At 41.5% G+C, this 17,000-nt stretch overlaps 1 protein-coding gene and 1 long non-coding RNA gene across 7 annotated transcripts in view; one reads left to right on the top strand and one right to left on the bottom strand.

The window, feature by feature from the left end:
- The window catches only part of CFAP91 (cilia and flagella associated protein 91), a 31,156-nt gene extending 22,649 nt beyond the window's left edge, over positions 1–8,507 (bottom strand). Inside the window, exons 1-5 of one of the 6 annotated variants that reach the window (XM_069021049.1) lie at positions 8,442–8,507; positions 7,280–7,356; positions 5,095–5,246; positions 2,174–2,257; positions 779–841 (exon numbers count right to left, since the gene is read on the bottom strand). In XM_069021049.1, the coding sequence (XP_068877150.1) occupies positions 779–841; positions 2,174–2,257; positions 5,095–5,222 (275 nt within the window). In that variant the 5' untranslated portion in view covers positions 5,223–5,246; positions 7,280–7,356; positions 8,442–8,507. Of the gene's footprint in view, positions 1–778; positions 842–2,173; positions 2,258–5,094; positions 5,247–7,279; positions 7,357–7,617; positions 7,780–7,807; positions 7,907–8,441 lie in introns of those variants that run through there. The other 5 variants (XM_069021085.1, XM_069021077.1, XM_069021067.1 and 2 more) reach the window with 5 other exon arrangements.
- Positions 8,508–10,163: 1,656 nt separating this feature from the next.
- LOC138113147 (uncharacterized) lies at positions 10,164–12,540 on the top strand. Its single transcript, XR_011152024.1, has 3 exons — positions 10,164–10,759; positions 12,192–12,304; positions 12,395–12,540. It is a non-coding gene; the product is annotated as an uncharacterized lncRNA (long non-coding RNA).
- Positions 12,541–17,000: the final 4,460 nt, after the last annotated feature.

Raw genomic sequence — 17,000 nt, 5'->3', positions numbered from 1 at the left:
TAACAATACTCCCATTGATGTTAATTCCATTATCTTTAGTAAAAGCAGACGGAGGCTACACTGAGTCTGAAACACCCTCCTTAGGTAAATAATCCAGATATCTTCTATTTTCAGCTCTCATGATTATTACATACAAATCTTTCCTACATATCCATTCTAAAGCATTGCCTTTAATGGACACAGAATGGTTGAAGTAACATGAAGTAGGACTGCTTCAATTTAGTTTACATGTTTCTCTTTTCAATAAGTCCAGAATAAAAAATTAATTCTTATATAAGCACATGCAACTTCCACTGACTCTACTAGGAACTGAATTTTATTATGTGACCTCAAAATCTGATACTCTCTGAAAACCACATTAGACTACATCATGGATGCTCTACATCTCTGGGCAGTATTGCATCTATCACAGAGATTGTAATTAAACATCAGAAGACTTTCCAACAATATTGCTCTACTAGAGAAGCTTCTTTGCAATGGTATCTCTTCTGGAATTCAGAGACACCTAGCTTTCTGCTTCAAGCCTCACAATCCTAAAACAGTAGAGGCATGTCCTTTATTCACAAAACACTACATATATACTGCAAGCACATTCTGAAACAGTCAATCATGTGTTTCCTCTAGAATTCCCAATGATGAGAACAGCACCTTACCCCTTAACAAGCTTTCCTGTTGGTTAATTATGAAAAATACTGGTCACCAGCTAAATAGTCTCCTGATCTTCTTCTGGTGAGATGTTACCCCTTACAACAGTAATTTTCCACAAGTCACTACTTACTCTGTATAAGCAACATCTTCTAGAACAGCTCCTGGAGGCAGCTTATTAGAAGAGCTGAGAGGTCTGAAAAGAGAGAATGAAAATAAGACAACAAGGATGAGCCTAAAAGATCATTATGGTTTAGAAAAACTGCAGTTCATTAACTTCAGTGGCATTACACTTATTTTCCACAACTCAGGTTCTGTAGTTTCATGTTTAAGAGTTGTGCCTGAGTATTAAAAAACTCTTTCATAGCTAAAATAGCTAACAGCTAAATAGTAATAGCTAAATAGTAACATAGTTACTAGTACTAGTTACATAGTAACATAGCTAAATAGTAACAGAGAACGTTCCACCCGTAGAACTGTTATTCTTAAGTCAAAGCAGAAAGTGGAATTGCAAAACAAGACAATTATTAAAGTTAGTTTTGAGTGTTCTCCCAACATTTTGTGCATATTTCACTAACTAGTTTAATTTTTCTATTCAAGTCTTTGAAAGAGTTGTTGGTTTTAATAGCTGCTTGAAATCTGAAACTCATTCCTACAATCAGCTGATAATTTGGTTTGGACTCATCTAATTCTATTGTTCCTTTTTTTCAATATTATATGAGGTATCTTGAAAGTGATATGGGCTCAACTACATACTAATAATTCCTTCCTAGGCATTCTTATAGTTTGCATATTGCAGTTCTCTATCGATTTCCCTCAGCCTTTGGGAGACTTTGAAGCTTAATTTCATATTGCAGAAGATAACATTGTTCTTTTAAAATTGCTGATAAAAGAGCCATAATAGACTTCAATTTATTAAACTTGGCAATTTTATTATATTTAAAGTGGACATAGTGGCCAATAGCTGCTGAGTAAAATAGTGGATGCAATTCAAAGTGCATGTGACTAAGTCAAGAATGTTTATATGGTAGTTGTTGGTTCAGATTTTGAGTCCATTGCTGACCTGCAATGTCATTCTGGAAGGAGCAGAGCAGTCCTGAAGTAGAGGACATTGATGAAAAGTTAATCAAAGCTTCCCTTTGCTCCCTTTCTGCTCCTGGAAGAAACTGGGAGTTAAAAAGCTCCTTCTTCAGAAAACACCTTTCTAGGGGTCTGGAGAACCACAACAGCTTTGTAAATATCTTCTTCCTTTGCACAGGCTGCTCTACAGCCCAAAGCTTTCTTATTAAGTACACAATGTCTGGTATATTTGCTTATATGGTAGCTCATAACTGAAAATTCTGTCATAGTGTGAATTTAAAAAGACCTTGTGTTTTAACATTTGGTTACTCTTAGAAATTTCCATATCAGTGATCAAAGAATTGACAGAAAATACAGAAAAAATAATGTTCTGGCCTTTACTTAGGTGCTCTTTAAACTGCACAGAAGCATGCTTCTGAACCCTGTTTCAAATCAGTTCATTCCTTACTGTGCAAAATATTTGTAGCGATTCCTTCCACCAACTTCAGGATCTTCATACACAATCTGAGGTATCTGAAGAGAAGACCGACCTCTGAAAGTCAAAATACATGATATCGTTTAAGAAGTACATTCAGAGCAGTTCTGATCTTTTCTCCTTATGCTCTTTTTTTTCCTCTCTCTCCCCTCTGGTTGCACTATCCAACATGTACACTATAAATTCCCCCCAGTCCTCACACTTACATAATCAATTATAGTTCGTTTTTTTCATATTTACCTATGTAGCAAAATAGATTGACACTTTATGTATATTTCCCACTATGTCTGGTCAAGAAATGGTCTTTGCTGCCTTTATTAAAACTTCCTTATGAGCTTGTTATGTACATGCTTGACTTTGTAAAGGAAACTACTTTTCTTGGAAGTGGGAGTAACAAGCTTATTTCCTTAAGAGTGAAATACTTTCCATTACAGAAAATACATGTAAAGGAGCAGAATGAGCAAAGGAGAAGACTTACACTTTCTACCTTTGAAAAGCAGGTAAAGAGATTTTGAGCAAATGCTTAAAAATTTAGAATCAGCAATTTCAGTTGAATTCTACAGTAAAGGAGAAAAATTAGGACAATCGTGGGAATGTTTCAAAATCTATCCTGGAACAACCATATCTTTTGCAAGAACACTCTTCATTTTTTTTCCCCCACTTTGAATTTAAAGTAGGCAGACTGTTTAAATTTTTCACTGTAACATCTTGAAGAGTTTTCTTTAAGGCTCTGGAAGATCATGTGGAAAACCTCATTACAGCAGTCAGTGAGATAATGGGTAGAACTGAGTAATTTGAAAGCTATTCATCAGGATTGCTATTTGATTTCACAACTGCTTTATACTCCAGTCTTACTCTTCTCAACCTGCACGGCTGTTAAAGACAAAACCAGAAGTTCTTCCCAGAGAAGTTGTGGATGCCCCGTCCCTGGAAGTGTTTGAGACCAGGTTGGATGGAGCTCTGAGTGAAAGGTGTCCCTGCCCATGGCAAGGGGATTGGAACTACATGATCTTTAAGGTTCCTTCCACCCCAGGCCATTCTATGATGATTTTATTTCTTTGAGCTATATATGTGGCAAGTCCTGAAGGCCAGGTTTTCTATTAGAACCATTTTTGGCAATTTGTAAGAATTCTGACCTCAGATGTATGGGCTTGTGGGTACTGGGGTTGGTTGCTGATACCTAATTTTAATTACAAAGGTATATTTACAGAAATACAATTGACAATACATAACATTGCTCAACAGCTGGCATCAAAACAGAGGATTACACGCTGAGATCAGTTGTCTTCCAAGCCCTCATCTAATTCCTGCAAACTGTGGAATTTGGGGAGGCACAGTATGGCTACCTGCTACAGGAAAGCTTAGAGCGAGATGCTTCATTAACCTCCCGTGACATACAATTTACTGCCAAGGTAAGTTTAAAGTCATCTCTTCCCAAGGCTTTCAGTCACATCACATAAGAAAAGAGAAGGGAATAATTTGAAATGGAATGTCATAACCTGATATACTTGCTCAGCACTAATCAACCCATTATTGTGAAGTTGTGCTTGTAATTCAAATGAGTTAATTGAGCTGAGGGCTAGTTCCACTAGCAGACTCTTTACATATCAGACTGTTGCTCCAGCCAGATGGATCTGTGTTTCATTCAGCACAGGTGGGCACTTATTCTTATGGTCTAACTTTATTAGCATAAACCGTTCATCCTATTATGGTACAGTTACAGGCACAATGGGAACACAGGGAAATAGCCCTTTTTATTCCATAGATCCTTCCTCTGGCATGTCCTTGACTTATATTTGCTGACTTTGCTGAAATAAATGAGCATTTATTCCCAGTAACCTTGCAGAGGCAATGCAACTACTGAGAAGACAGCTGGGAAATATTCTGTCTTCCGTATCAGCAGCACTGTCAATCAGTGCAGGTTGAAACAGAGGAGATGCATCTCTTGGTTTTTGTTAATTGCAAGACATTTTGCATATACATGTTGTTGAAATGTAAATCAATTTTAAAGCAGCACAGGTGTCACACAGGCAAAATATAAGAATCCACTGAGATTTTCATGTGCTGGGGACAGCTTGAAACACTGAAAATAGTATTAAGAAAAAAAAATCCAATTTTTTTTATTTTTTATTATGGAAATGAGAAGAATATGCCTTTGAAACTGAACAAAACCAGGTGTGAAATCCACTGTATCACGCTAGAGCATCTTTGATTATTGTCCGGCATGTGGTAGAACTCAGTTACCAGCAACCTCAAAGCAAGCACCATCTAAAAAGCCCATGGTCTAAAGTTAGTTTCTTAAAGCAGAAAGAACCTTTGAAAGCAAAAGCCTAGGCTGATGCCTGCAGTCTTGAATACAGCTACAAGAGGACTTAAAAAAACCTGAGGTATGGCAAAACACATGAACTTTTTTTTTAATATTTGCTGAATCAAATATGTCACCAAATTGTGACGCTGGGAGAAAGCTCAACTAAGAAACCCCTGCACTAAAAATGTGGTGCCCTGGGCTCAGGCTGCAAGGACCCTGGAAAGAGCAGCAAAAGCAACCTAACCAGCTGCAACTGCATGGGACTAAAATGAAAGAGCTCCCACTGAAGTAACACACATGAGTCACTGAAGTCTTCATAACTCATCTGATCTGTAAGAGATTGAAATAACTCTCTTCTTTTTTGTGGCAACCGCTGCAAAGCAGATAGCGCAGGGATGAAGGAATGTGCAACATCCACCCTGCAAGAAACAGATGGGTAACCATACTCCACAACAGCTGCAATCTCTTAATTTCAAGGGAAATATAAGTAGGAGCAAATTGCAGTCATCTCCACTTCAGCGTGCATGGGTTTTTGTTGGTTTTCTTTGTATGTTCATTTTAAATTACCCAACCATAGAACACTTACACAGCAAGCTGCTGAAGAGCCTCCAGGCGCTGCTGAGCCCTCCATCTTCGACCAATAAATGCAGGCACTGGATCTTTGCCCTTGGAACACAAGCTGCAGGCCGGGAAGTGAATCAGTCCAGTAGCCATACTTCAGGATATCAGTGCCTTCACCTAGCATTTGTGTGGACACAAAGAAGAGAGGCTCTAATTTAGCCATTTCAAACAGCATTAAAGAGTTCAGAATTCCAGCCTGCTGTGATTTACAGGACTGCACATTTGGAATGGGGGAAGAAGGCGGCATACATATGTTAATGATGTCAGCTACTTAGATGGTTCCTCTCAAGATGTGGAGCATACCAGACTAGCAGCAGATGCACAGATTTGTCTTCTGGCTGTTTTCCAGTGCTAAACTTATACTTAAAACCGAAAGGTCTAACGGTTTGTTACATAAAGAAGTTAGTGTGCAGTAACTGTGAATGTGCAGCAATGTGAACTTCTAGCACATTACCCCATGTAACTCCTTCCTATTTTAGTGCTCTAGAAATTAAGTAACATATTCCACTTACACGGTAAAGTTACATTATTTTATACTGGAACAATTTTAGCATTTGTTAAAAATAACTCAAAGGGAGCTAACATACAAAAATGATCACATTAAAAATCTACACCCTTCCTTTTAAGGACTAATTTCCCTGGGTAGATATGCCTTAAATTGCTAAATTTATGGCTGCCAATAAATCTTTGCAATCATGACTGAAGTATAAGTGACGTAGCTCTATTGGCTTGAGCTTCTGTAAAGACTGATATCAGAACTGAATTTTGAATTGCCCCTTTGATTTCAGCAGGTGCTAACTCAAATGCGTACAGGTGACATTTCAAGTACTCACCAGTGTGTAAGACAGTGTCAGTTGATGAAGATCTAGGCACCCTACTATGAGTAGCTGCTTGCTGTGCATGAAATTGCATTTTTGTTCCATTTCTCTTCAAAAGGAGTTCAGCTTTTGAGAGTTTGGAATACCCTATGAACTAATAGTATCACAAGCTCTGTGCATCCCAATTTGTGAAGCTACAGATTAAGAATTCAAGGATGTAGGGTTTTGAGTTGCACATTATGCATTTGCTGATTGATTTTAAAACATGATTTATGCAAGTCAGAGTCTGCACCATTACACCTGTGATGTGACAACTTTAGTGACAGGATGCCTGTTTACTTCGTCTGGCCTGAACTGTTACCACAGCCATACTACAGAGAAACAGACAAACACTTTTTTGTTTTCAAGTAGATACAAGAAATATTCTGAGATAATGGAGTAAGAGATATCCAGCAACATTCTTCAAAAAAATGTTCCTTGACTCCATTGCTGGAAAGATGCTCAGGGCTTTTTCCCCTGCTGTATAGCAATGAAGTCTGAGTTCAGAATATCTGCCTTGCAGCCTCAGTCAAATGCATAGCTTCAGGAAGGCTCTGTTTAAAATCCAGTTCATTGTGCAGTTGCATCAAGTCTGTTTCCCTCTGGCATTCTACCTGTATGCATCCTGTGCTGCTATCAATCATTGCTGTCTAAAGGTGTGACTGCAACCCCCACAGACATGCCTTACCTGGTTTCAAACAAGCTAAGGGGAATACTGACAGCAGGTGAGCAAATGCAGTAGGAAACTAAGCACGGGCTAACTAGCTAAGGGCTTAGCTAGGAAGTTAAACTCTACTAATTCTGTATGAAGAACCAGGATGGATTTGCAGTCTTTATTGGCTGCTTAGCTGTCGCTAAATATTTCATTTTAGTCTACGTATGCTACGTTGATCTGCAATGTACGTATATCCCAAGGTAAGTAAGGAGGCATTGTGTGAAATGACAGCTCTGCTTGAACAACAGCCCAGCAGCTGACCAGTTACTTTATTAGATCTAAGTAACATATATAAGCTATAGTTAACAGCACTTGGAGATAGTCTCTTAAAAAGACTGACACACAAGTTAAGAAATTACTCAGAACATGAAGCTGGGTATTTCTAGGTTGCTGTTAGAGAGTCACCATAGGCCAGCAATCATGGCCCACTCCATATAGTCTTGTTTTAGATGAAACTTCTTTCTCTGCTTTGTATTATGCTGTTTTAAGGGAGCAGCTTAGGACCATGACAGTTTCTAACCATGCATATGCGGAAAAAGACAAGGTGAACATGTGAGCTGTCTTTGGCCAACACCTACCACTTTATCACCAACAAGCTGAGCATGGACATTTGACTTTGGAAGGTCCTTCTCACTTCACTGTGTGTACAGAGGGTCTGAAAGACAAATGAACAAATGGAACTAGTTATATACTTGAGGAATCAGCACGAATCATCAGGCTCCACATCCTTCTTTAAAAAAAGTCTGTACATAAGAGAATATAAAACAAACTAGGAAGAAAGAACTGAAATACATGTCTCTGTATCAAACAAATGTCACCATCACACAAATGAGCCTCAGGGATGAAATATTGTGGAAGATGCACGTGAAAAATCTAGTAGAAAAATCTGCTTTCTTTGGAAGCACCATCAACTTACACAGAAAACGAGAAGACATGAAACATTAAAAGAAAGGCATGGTGCAATGGTAATCAGTTGAAATACCATACTGTACATGATACTTCCTTCTGGGACCCAGAGCTGGCTTTGCTCCAGCAAATGTTCCATGGTCCCAGTCTCGCTGGAGCCGCCAGCCCTATCGCTTGCCCGCTGCTCGGGCGGCACCCACCTCGTGACGAGCTCGGCGACAGCCCCGGGGCCCTGGGGCAGGGCAGGCCCCGGCAGAGGCGGAGGCCTCACGCCCCGCGCCCCACCCAACCCCCGGCCCCGCGCCCGCCGTAGGGCTCGGGCTTGGCCGCACCGCTGCCGCCGCCGGGGGCTGCAGCGAGGCGGGGCCGCGGGCAGGGCGGCACGGACCCGGCCGGGCCCGGTACCGAAGGAGCAGCCGGAGGTCCCGCCAGGAGCCCGTCCCCGTCGAGCGGGTCCGGCACGGCTGCCGTTCCCATGGCCGCGGCGGGCGGGCGGCGCCGGGAGTGTCCCGCCCCTGCGGCCGGGTCGCTGCGGGCCGGACGGTACCGTGCCCTGCGCTGCCCGGCCCTGGGGGCGGCTGATCGTGAGTCTTCCCCGGGACAGACGCGCCCACCCGCGCAGGGTTTTCCCCCTGCTGGTCCCGGTGCTGCTGCTCGTGCTCCTGCTCCCTCCAGCTCCCTCCAGCTCCCCGCGCCCGCTTCCCGCAGAGCCCTAAGGCTTCGCCTTGCCGCGTCCATCTTGTGCCGCCTCCGGGAGAGCGGCGCTGGCCCGGGGATTTGGCTGGAGTGTGAGGAAGACGGGGCACGAGCGAGGCCGGGAAAGGACGGACATACGTATTTTTGCTTTTCAACAGCTGCTGCTGGAGTTGTTTCATGTGATTCTCCTCTGGACCGTCGCTCAGTGCTTAGGAAATCTGGTTTAGCAGTTACAGCTAGGGACGGGATTCAAGCCTGGATACTCTTATTCTTGGCTTTGCTTGTTGTCACTTAGGATTTCTGCAGCCATAAAGTGGTGAAAGCAAGTCCAGAGAAGGGCAGCAGAGCTGATGAAGGGTCTGGAGCACAAGTCCTACGAGGAGTGGCTGAGGAAGCTGGGGTTATTTAGCCGGAAGAAAAGGAGGCTCGGTGACCTTAACTCTCTCTGGAACTCCCTGAAAGGAGATGTAGCCAGGTGGAGGTTGGCCTCTTCTCCCAGGCAACCAGTGACAAGACAAGAGGACGAGTCTTAAGCTGTGCCAGAGGAGGTTTAGATTGGACATTAGGAGGAATTGGACATTGGGATGGACTGCCCTGGGAGGTGGTGGCATCACCATCAGTGGAAGTGTTTAAGGAAAGACTGAACGTGGCTCTCCGTGCCATGGTCTAGTTGACATGGTGGTATTCGGTCATAGGTTGAACTCAGTGAACTCAGAGGTCTTTTCCAACCTAATTGCTTCTCTCATTTTGTGAAAATAGCTTGGTACTTACTGCCCAGAGGGGCTGCAGGGTTTTTTTAATCTGTAGAGCATCTCAAGAGGCCTGTACAAAGCATTACAAATAAACATCATGCTTTGCAAAACATTGCATTGTTTCCACAAGGAGGAGGCCATTCTCTTCTATAAGAAAGTTGGAAGCTTCTTCATGCTTAATGTTAAAACCAGAAAGGGCTAATGCTTTTGCGAATGTAAGGAGATTTGCAGGCAGTGCTGCCTTGGAATAGGACACAAAAAGCAGAGGAATTGCAAATGGGCCCTCTCCTCTGCCTATAATCTTGAAGCCAGTCCCTTATGTTAGTTATTTTGTGTATAAAACTGTATATCAAAGGGTTATTCACAGCTTGTCAAGTCTGACATAAAATACTGGCCCCTCAGTACCGCATTACAGGAAAGCAATTTTAGGACTGTAGTTCCAAATTCCTTGGCTCTGTGAATTTTCTTGAAGACAATTCAACTTTGAATGCTGGTTTACTTTCTTAAAGGCCCATCCCTTGCCTGAAGCAACAGCTTTCTTAGGTTAGTGGGTCAATTGAAGATGTGTCTGAACTAAGAAATGCTCTCACAGCTTTGTTTCTGACAGACATCTGTAGGCTGTGACTTCCCACAATGGATTGATCCATGCCCTAAAGATACCCAGCAGCAGGCTGTAAAGACCCTTGTTTTACTAAAGAGCTTTACAGTGTGATACCTTACTGTAATTAGTGATGTGGTAACAAAGGTCACTTTTTAATAGAGTTCCCTAGAATTTCTCACTATCAAGTTCAGTTTTCTTTTCTTGTATCTCATTTCACTAAAACTCCATGATTTCTGTGCTGAAATTTTTCCATGCTGAACATCTGCCTTGAGGTAATGAGGTGCGTGAACTGTATTTCGGCCAAAAAATTATTCTTTGTTGGCTCCACCCTCTCATATTTTGCCACTTTAAGATTTTCAGAGTTGACTGAATACAGGTGGCCTGGACTTCTTTTTTTCTAATGTGGACTGGATCCAGATGGAAACCAAGTTGAGAAGGAAAAATGAAACAGCTAAATGGGTTCTTGGGAGTACTAAAAGATGCCAGGGTATAGCCTAACAAATAAGTACTCTCTGGAGTCGTGTATTACCAAAAACGTGCAGTCCCACTATTAACTTTAACTGCATTAAATTGGGCTAAATGTGAGATGTTGCCACCTTTTTCTTTGTTCACCATGAGCTCCCTAGCCCTACTACCTCTGATCTGTTGAGTGTTGACACCTGGAAGACTGTGTAGGGAACCAGCTCAGGAGACTGATGTGGCTGAAAACTAACTTGTCAGAAAATAAAAGATAAAAGTTTTCAGGTCGCTGCATAGCTGCCTGAAGACTGGTACTCACTCATGGGTGGTGACAGGTATATGTGGCTGAGCAAAAAAGCTCAAGGTTCAGGTTCATGGAACTTACTTAGATTAGATTAGATTAGGAGTGTGTGTGTGTGTAAAATAATGGCTAATTTTTAACTATATTTCTAAGACATCTCTGTGAACTACAGGTCTGAACAGTGGACAGCCTTACAAGTGATGAAAATTGTGTTGATTATTATGATCTTGAGTGTTCTTTTCCTGAAATCTTCATACTCCTGTGGACCTGAAGCTGTGGGAGACCTGGCCAGGGCCTGTGGCACAGTGGTGTGTGCTGTGGAATGCACTGCGATGGCAAAGTGGTGAGGTTTGGTCTGAATGGGTCTTGTTTATTTATTTATTTTTACTATAAATCAGACACTTCAGAGGAAAAGATGCCAAAATACACAAGGCTCTGAGAAAATATTTGATCCCAGGCATTAAACTTTGGCAATCTTGTTTATGATCAGTACTTTGGAAAAGGGACTCAAAGTTTATTTGCTAGTTTGATATATCTATGTCAAGGACATATCCTGTTACTCTGGTGAAAGTGAGCTGCAGTCAACTAAACTGTAAGCAAGCAAAAAAGATTCCTGTTTCCTACAGAAGAATTTGACTGGTGTGCTTTCTCCCGAGATCTATGGGCCATAGGGTTGGGTTTTGGTTTTTGGTGTTTTTTTGTCATTAATAACTTTTCCAGAACAAGACTCTGTTGCTGAGCTGGAGTGCTGTGTATCTGAATATTTTTTTTATAGCCACTTGGCTGTAGGGGACACCAGCTGCTCAGATGTATGAGTAAACTGTCCACACCCTTGTGAGTTACTGCACAATGTCTGAGTGGATTTACTTTGCATGTTGCAATATGGCAGAAAAGGGCACTAGTTTAGCTGCCCGTGACAAAGGCTGAGCCAAATGAATTTTACCTCACATTAACCTTGAGATAAGATGGTATAATTTTCTGCAAGATGAATTACTGTTATTCTGTTGATGGACTTGTTATGCTGTGATGACTTGCTGATGTGTTTGAACTGTAAAACCAGACAGGGGGAAGTAGAAAATTTAGCAGGGTAGGATTAGGCACTAGTTGAGAGCAAAGTAGTAGCTGAACAAAGACAAGATGGATTGGACATGAATGCTTGATTTTAGAGGAGAAACTTGTCTGGCTGAGCAAAGAAAAAATAGTAGGAGAGTGGGGTGGCAGAGAACCAGTGTGGCACAGGAAGGAGGGAGAGACAGGGTGAGCAGCCAGTAGAGCAGAACTGAAGAGGTCCGGACAAGAAAATGGGAGATGTAGGTAAGGGGCTGAAAAAGTGAGGAAGGGTGCGGAAAGACAGGATTTTAGGGAGGATGAAGCAAAGAAGTTGAGCTAAATAGATGATGAGTCTCTACTCTGTTTTTCTTTTGTCCTCTAAAGCCTGGGAGGGAACGGGGAGGTTTCTTGAATGTGACTTTTATCCTGCAACCCATGACGATCTGTGAAACCCCTGGTAAGATGTCATCCATCTGGCTTTAAGCTTCATTCTGTAGATGGTCCTTCTCTGCTCTTAGCAGGGGTCAAAAGACAGCAATGTCATGGTTCTGGATGCTTGTGATACTTGATGGCGATTTTTTTCTAGTTATTAAAAAAATTCTAAGTTACAGGCAACAAAGTTCTAGCCTTGAAAGCACTGTTGAGGCTTTGATATCCAGAAATTCCAAAAGTAATCTGTTTAAAATTGGTACCCGTTAGTGTGCCATTTCCCATTTTTGCCACAGGATGTCACAATTCCTCCATGTATGGTCCTGCCCATCACAGACTCTAACTTGAGTGGCACCAGTTCTTGTATCCAAATGTGAACTGATGTAAAATGGACTCAGACCCATTCAAGGTAACCTTTGGATTCCTGTTTGTTCCCTGTCCATTCCCTGTCCGTTCTGCACATAATTTACTATCTGTGTGTAATAAACATCTTTTCCAGGTGTGTGATTCAAAAGAAGCAGGAAAGCAGCAGCACAAGGCTGCAGTCAATGTCATTGCTAAGTTTTTAATTCAAAATAAGGGAGCCTTCCTTCCAGCCAGCAAAGAGGAGGAGGAAGAAGATGTGGTCACTATTCCCATCACAAAGCAGAGGTAAGTCTCAAAGAGGTGTGAGGAGACAGATGCTGTGAAATCTCCTGCTTTGTGGATTGAGACCTTGTCTCTGTGTTAACCCTTGGCTGTAGTAAGGCATGGTGACCACTGTGGAATATCTCACTTGTAACTTGAGACATCTTTTGTAAAAATGGCCTTAGAGTACTGATCGTGGTAAATGGAGCTTCACTAAGGTGAAGTCTGTGGTTAATTTGTGCTGTTTTTACTAAGAGCCATGCTAAGAGAGGCATCTTTTGATACAACTGCTGAAATGGAAAAAAAAATAGATGAAAGTGTCTATAGGAGACCTGTTCTCTCTTGCCTTCTTTTTCTTAGTATGACTGTGGGCACATTTCCTGTAATGAAAGCAATATACAGTTGAGGATAGCCTAAAAAGTCAAAAGTTCAAAGGAAATGAAGTAGTAGTACTTTGTGATCACAGTTAAAGAATTCATGTCAAAGCTGGCTAAAAGACTTCTGTAATGGTTTTGATCAGCACTTAAAAAATTTAAAAAAGAAGCAGAACTAAGGACATTTTCAGCCTGTGGTTCAAATTGTGACAAAACCCCAATTTTAACAATATTTCAGGCATCCTCTGGAGGACACTCATATACTTGACTTCACTTGGATTGGGTCAGCTTCTTAAATGATGATTCTTAAAGACCAGAGATGACATTTGGATGATTTGCAGGGCTGTAGTCAGGCATGTTGTCTTGCCTCAGGAGGAAAAGGATCTTGGTCTCATTCCTCTCATGTAATATTCAGGGAAAAAAATGCCAATACCATTGTGTCAGGTTACAGGTTTCAAGTTTCAGTGTATTAAGACACTTTCCTAGGGAGTGAATTTCTGTGCTTGCCTGATATGAAGCAAGCATCAGGGACTCCTGATTTTCTGTGACTATTGTAGCTACTCCCTTCATAGAAATTAAATATCTGGACAGAAGTGGTACAGAGATTAATTTCAGCTTCTTATGACACAGTATATCTCTTCCATACTACACTCTTATTTGCTCTTAAACAATTAGTGCAACATAGTCTTAATACAATCTGTTTATCATCCTTTAATTGCAATCCACCAGATGAAGGTCAGATGAGGGCTAGCACACATCCAGGGGGCCAGGGGTTCAGCCCTACCAGAGATAAAGAGGTGAGGAAGCAGTGACAGGACACTTAGGCCACTGGAAGAAAAAAGCTAGAATCGGATGGGGTCTCAGTAGAGTCCTTTCAAGGACTGGGGAAGGATGTAGAAGTATCACTTCCCTCATGTAGGAGAACACAGCCTGCACTCTCTTCAGTCTTCAAAGTTCTGCTGTCTCTCCCCTCTGTCTTTGCCTGCACCCAAACAGGATCTAGAGCATGTTATTTTTGTCTTGAGATGTCGACTGTGAGATCATGATAAAAACTCAGCATTTAGCATGTAGATATGGAAACATCATCTCTTCAATACTAAGTTTTTGCACAGACCCCTAGGAGAGAACCAGACCTTGAAGAATCCATTCTCATCTTAAATAAGGGACTAGAGTAGTGCATGCCAGTTCATACAGGAAGCATGGAGTAAAATGTAGTCTTACACAGAGTAAGTACCAATCTAAGACAGTACTTAGATAAAATACTGCACAGCATATTGAAAACAGGGCAAAATAGTCAGGATATGGGCTTGAGCTGAGCATTTAGACGAAATTTTCTGCCATGTAGATGATACATGTTCCCATGTCACTTTTAAAAAAGTAATTGTACTGCAGATACATAATGTATTTAGGAAGATGTCAATGTCAATAGGGTCTCTTGAGAATCACTCCACCTGCATATGGAGATGTCCTAATGCTTCTTAAAATTTGACCATTAGGCACTTGATAGTCAAGTCCCATTGATTTTGGTGGGAACCAGGATTCTAAAGATCCTTGAGAAGAAGATCAGCAAGAAGAAAAGCAGAAGAAAACAAGTGCAAATGAATTAGGTGTTGAAAGTTGAAATCTAGAATGACCACTGATGTGAAAAAAATGGCTTCAGAGTGACTGAATTTTCTACATTATCTAGTAACTTTGTGAAAAAACAGCTGTGGGGATTCTAAACAGAATCAGAAGATGGGTGATGTTGCAGGCTCTTTATAAGCAGCTTGCAGCACTGCACAGCATATATCTTGATGCAATATTTAAAAGAAGTGAGATGCTGGAATGTGAGTATACAGAAGTATGCAGCTGCAGTCAGTGACATCTCAAATATGGAATGACTCATGTATTTGTAAATACTAATGATTCCTTCCAGGCTTCCAGTTAGGTCCTGCAGTTCATTGAGAATGTTAAACTGTTTTCTGTAGTGGAGTTTCACATTTCATAAAATATGATAATGAGAGACTTGAATAGATTCAGACAAGTCAGATGTGCCACTGACACAAAATGCATCAAAATGGCACGCCATCAAGCAGAATAAAATTGTTAATAGCAGCAACACTCAAAGGATAAAAATAGGACAAATAGAATGTGTGCAGTGGAAGAGAAGTGAACCTACAGTTTTGCTGCTTCTCAATTGACTGACAGCTTAACACCATTCACCAGAGTTGCAGAAACACTGCCCAGTTTGCAGCAAGACTGATCAAGGTTAGAAGTTTGTATTATGGAGGATTTTATGGAACTACAGTGAGATGTTTTTTTCTTCAATACCCAGGCTGGACTTGGGCTCTGAATGAGGTTTCCTGAGATGTATAAGCACAGACCTTAGATAGCATTTGTTTTTTGTGGGGTGACTAATTGGAGATGCGTGCATGTAGTGGTCCAGATTAACAGTGGCTCAGCTGTCTGATTCTGGTCAGTTCTGACAATTCATATAGGTCTTTTTGCAGAAGTTTGAAAATCCTGCTCTTTCAAGTAATGAGAAGTGAGAGTGGAAGAGGTTTCCTCTTTGGAAAGATCTATATAGGCAGCTGTCTCGGGTAACTCTGCAATACTGGGGGAAAAGAAGAAACTTCCCCATGGGTGACTAGTGTGTATCTGCTTCATGGCTAAATGCTTTTAAACCTGGGCTATTTTTTTCTGATTTTTATGTGAAAACAGTTGAGTTTGACTGCAGTGTAAGGACAGTCCTTTGCAGATTCATGTCTTTTGGAGGACTAGTGATATTATTTCCCAAATGCAGGTTGAAATTTTCTAAGTTACTAAGCATAGAGACTGTCAGAAAATAAACAGTTGTCTTCTTCTGTCATGCTCTTTTATTGTGTTAGTAACACATGCAGCCATTTGAGTGCAAACACCTGTCCTTCCCACAAGTCTGTGCAATGAGATTTATTCCAGAATGCTCAGATTTTCATGGGTGTTCCCTCCACAAAAGGGAACAGCTGATCAGTCACCCCAACAAGCACTGAAGTAAGCCTGACCAGGCTTTAAATGCACAATGAACATCAGCTGCTGCATATCTGCATTGTGGAAAAGCTGCCACATGTCTCGTGTGTAAAGGCTCATAGTTCCTGCCTCCAACATATGTGGGACAGGCAGATTATTTTGTGGCACGGTACAAAACACCAGCTTCCCTTTTTTGCCTTATTACCAGGGAGATAGTACACTGAACTTGCTGATCCAGATTTTACAGTGTGGCATGCATGGCAAATTCCTAATCTTTACTAATATGTTTGGATATGCTTTCAATGCAAAGTGACAAGAAGGAGCAAAACATGAAAGTGATGATAGTCTTAATCCTAGCTCAAACTGGTGAGAGATGTGCAGAAAACAATGTGAGGAAGGCATTAATATATTTTAAGTTTATACCAAGACTTGTAGGAGGGTCCCTGTCTTCTTTACTGAGGAGGGCAGGGCCAGAATCCTGGTACCAGCATGAGACCCCAGAATGTCTGGGATGCTGTGGGCCAAGTCTTGCTGTCAGAGACAGCAGTTCTGGATTTAAAGTGGAAAGTGATTTCATTCTTGCAAACTACCTTCCACCTCCAGGCTGATGTTCTGAAGATTTGGCTGTATTTCTGGCAAGAGATGATCTGTTGCAGTACTGGCTTTGTAGAGCATTCAAGAGACACAAAAGCCTTTAAAATAATCTTGATTCTTCTCTTATGTTTTTAAGGGCTTGCTTGCCAGTATGGAAGGAGATTTCCTCCATACTAACTTCCAAGGGTGGTCTCCCAGGAAGGGGATGGTTCAGTCCTGTGGTACAGAATCCTTGTGTATAGAATTCATGCTGTAGTCCTGAAACATGAGGATTTGCCTCTTCAGTCTGGGAAGGAACTGGTGCACTGCTTCTAGAGGTGATATCAGCCCAGTGAACCCCTTGCCTTCACCTGAAGGTGGAGTCTGAAGCTTAGAGGAGGTGTAAATAATCACCATAGAGTCTCTTCCATTGGACTGGATTGGAGCACAACTCTCTGGTCCCACTGCTGAGTGATAGCATTTGGTAGTTGTAGGTCTACAACTCTGATCAGAAAGAGAAACTCTATCCTGTACTTGGGCAACTAA

Source organism: Aphelocoma coerulescens, chromosome 1 (assembly GCF_041296385.1).
Source record: "Aphelocoma coerulescens isolate FSJ_1873_10779 chromosome 1, UR_Acoe_1.0, whole genome shotgun sequence".
Classification (NCBI taxonomy): Eukaryota; Metazoa; Chordata; class Aves; order Passeriformes; family Corvidae; genus Aphelocoma; species Aphelocoma coerulescens.
Note: the sequence above shows the minus strand (reverse complement) of the source record. Positions and strands in the feature narration are given on the sequence as shown.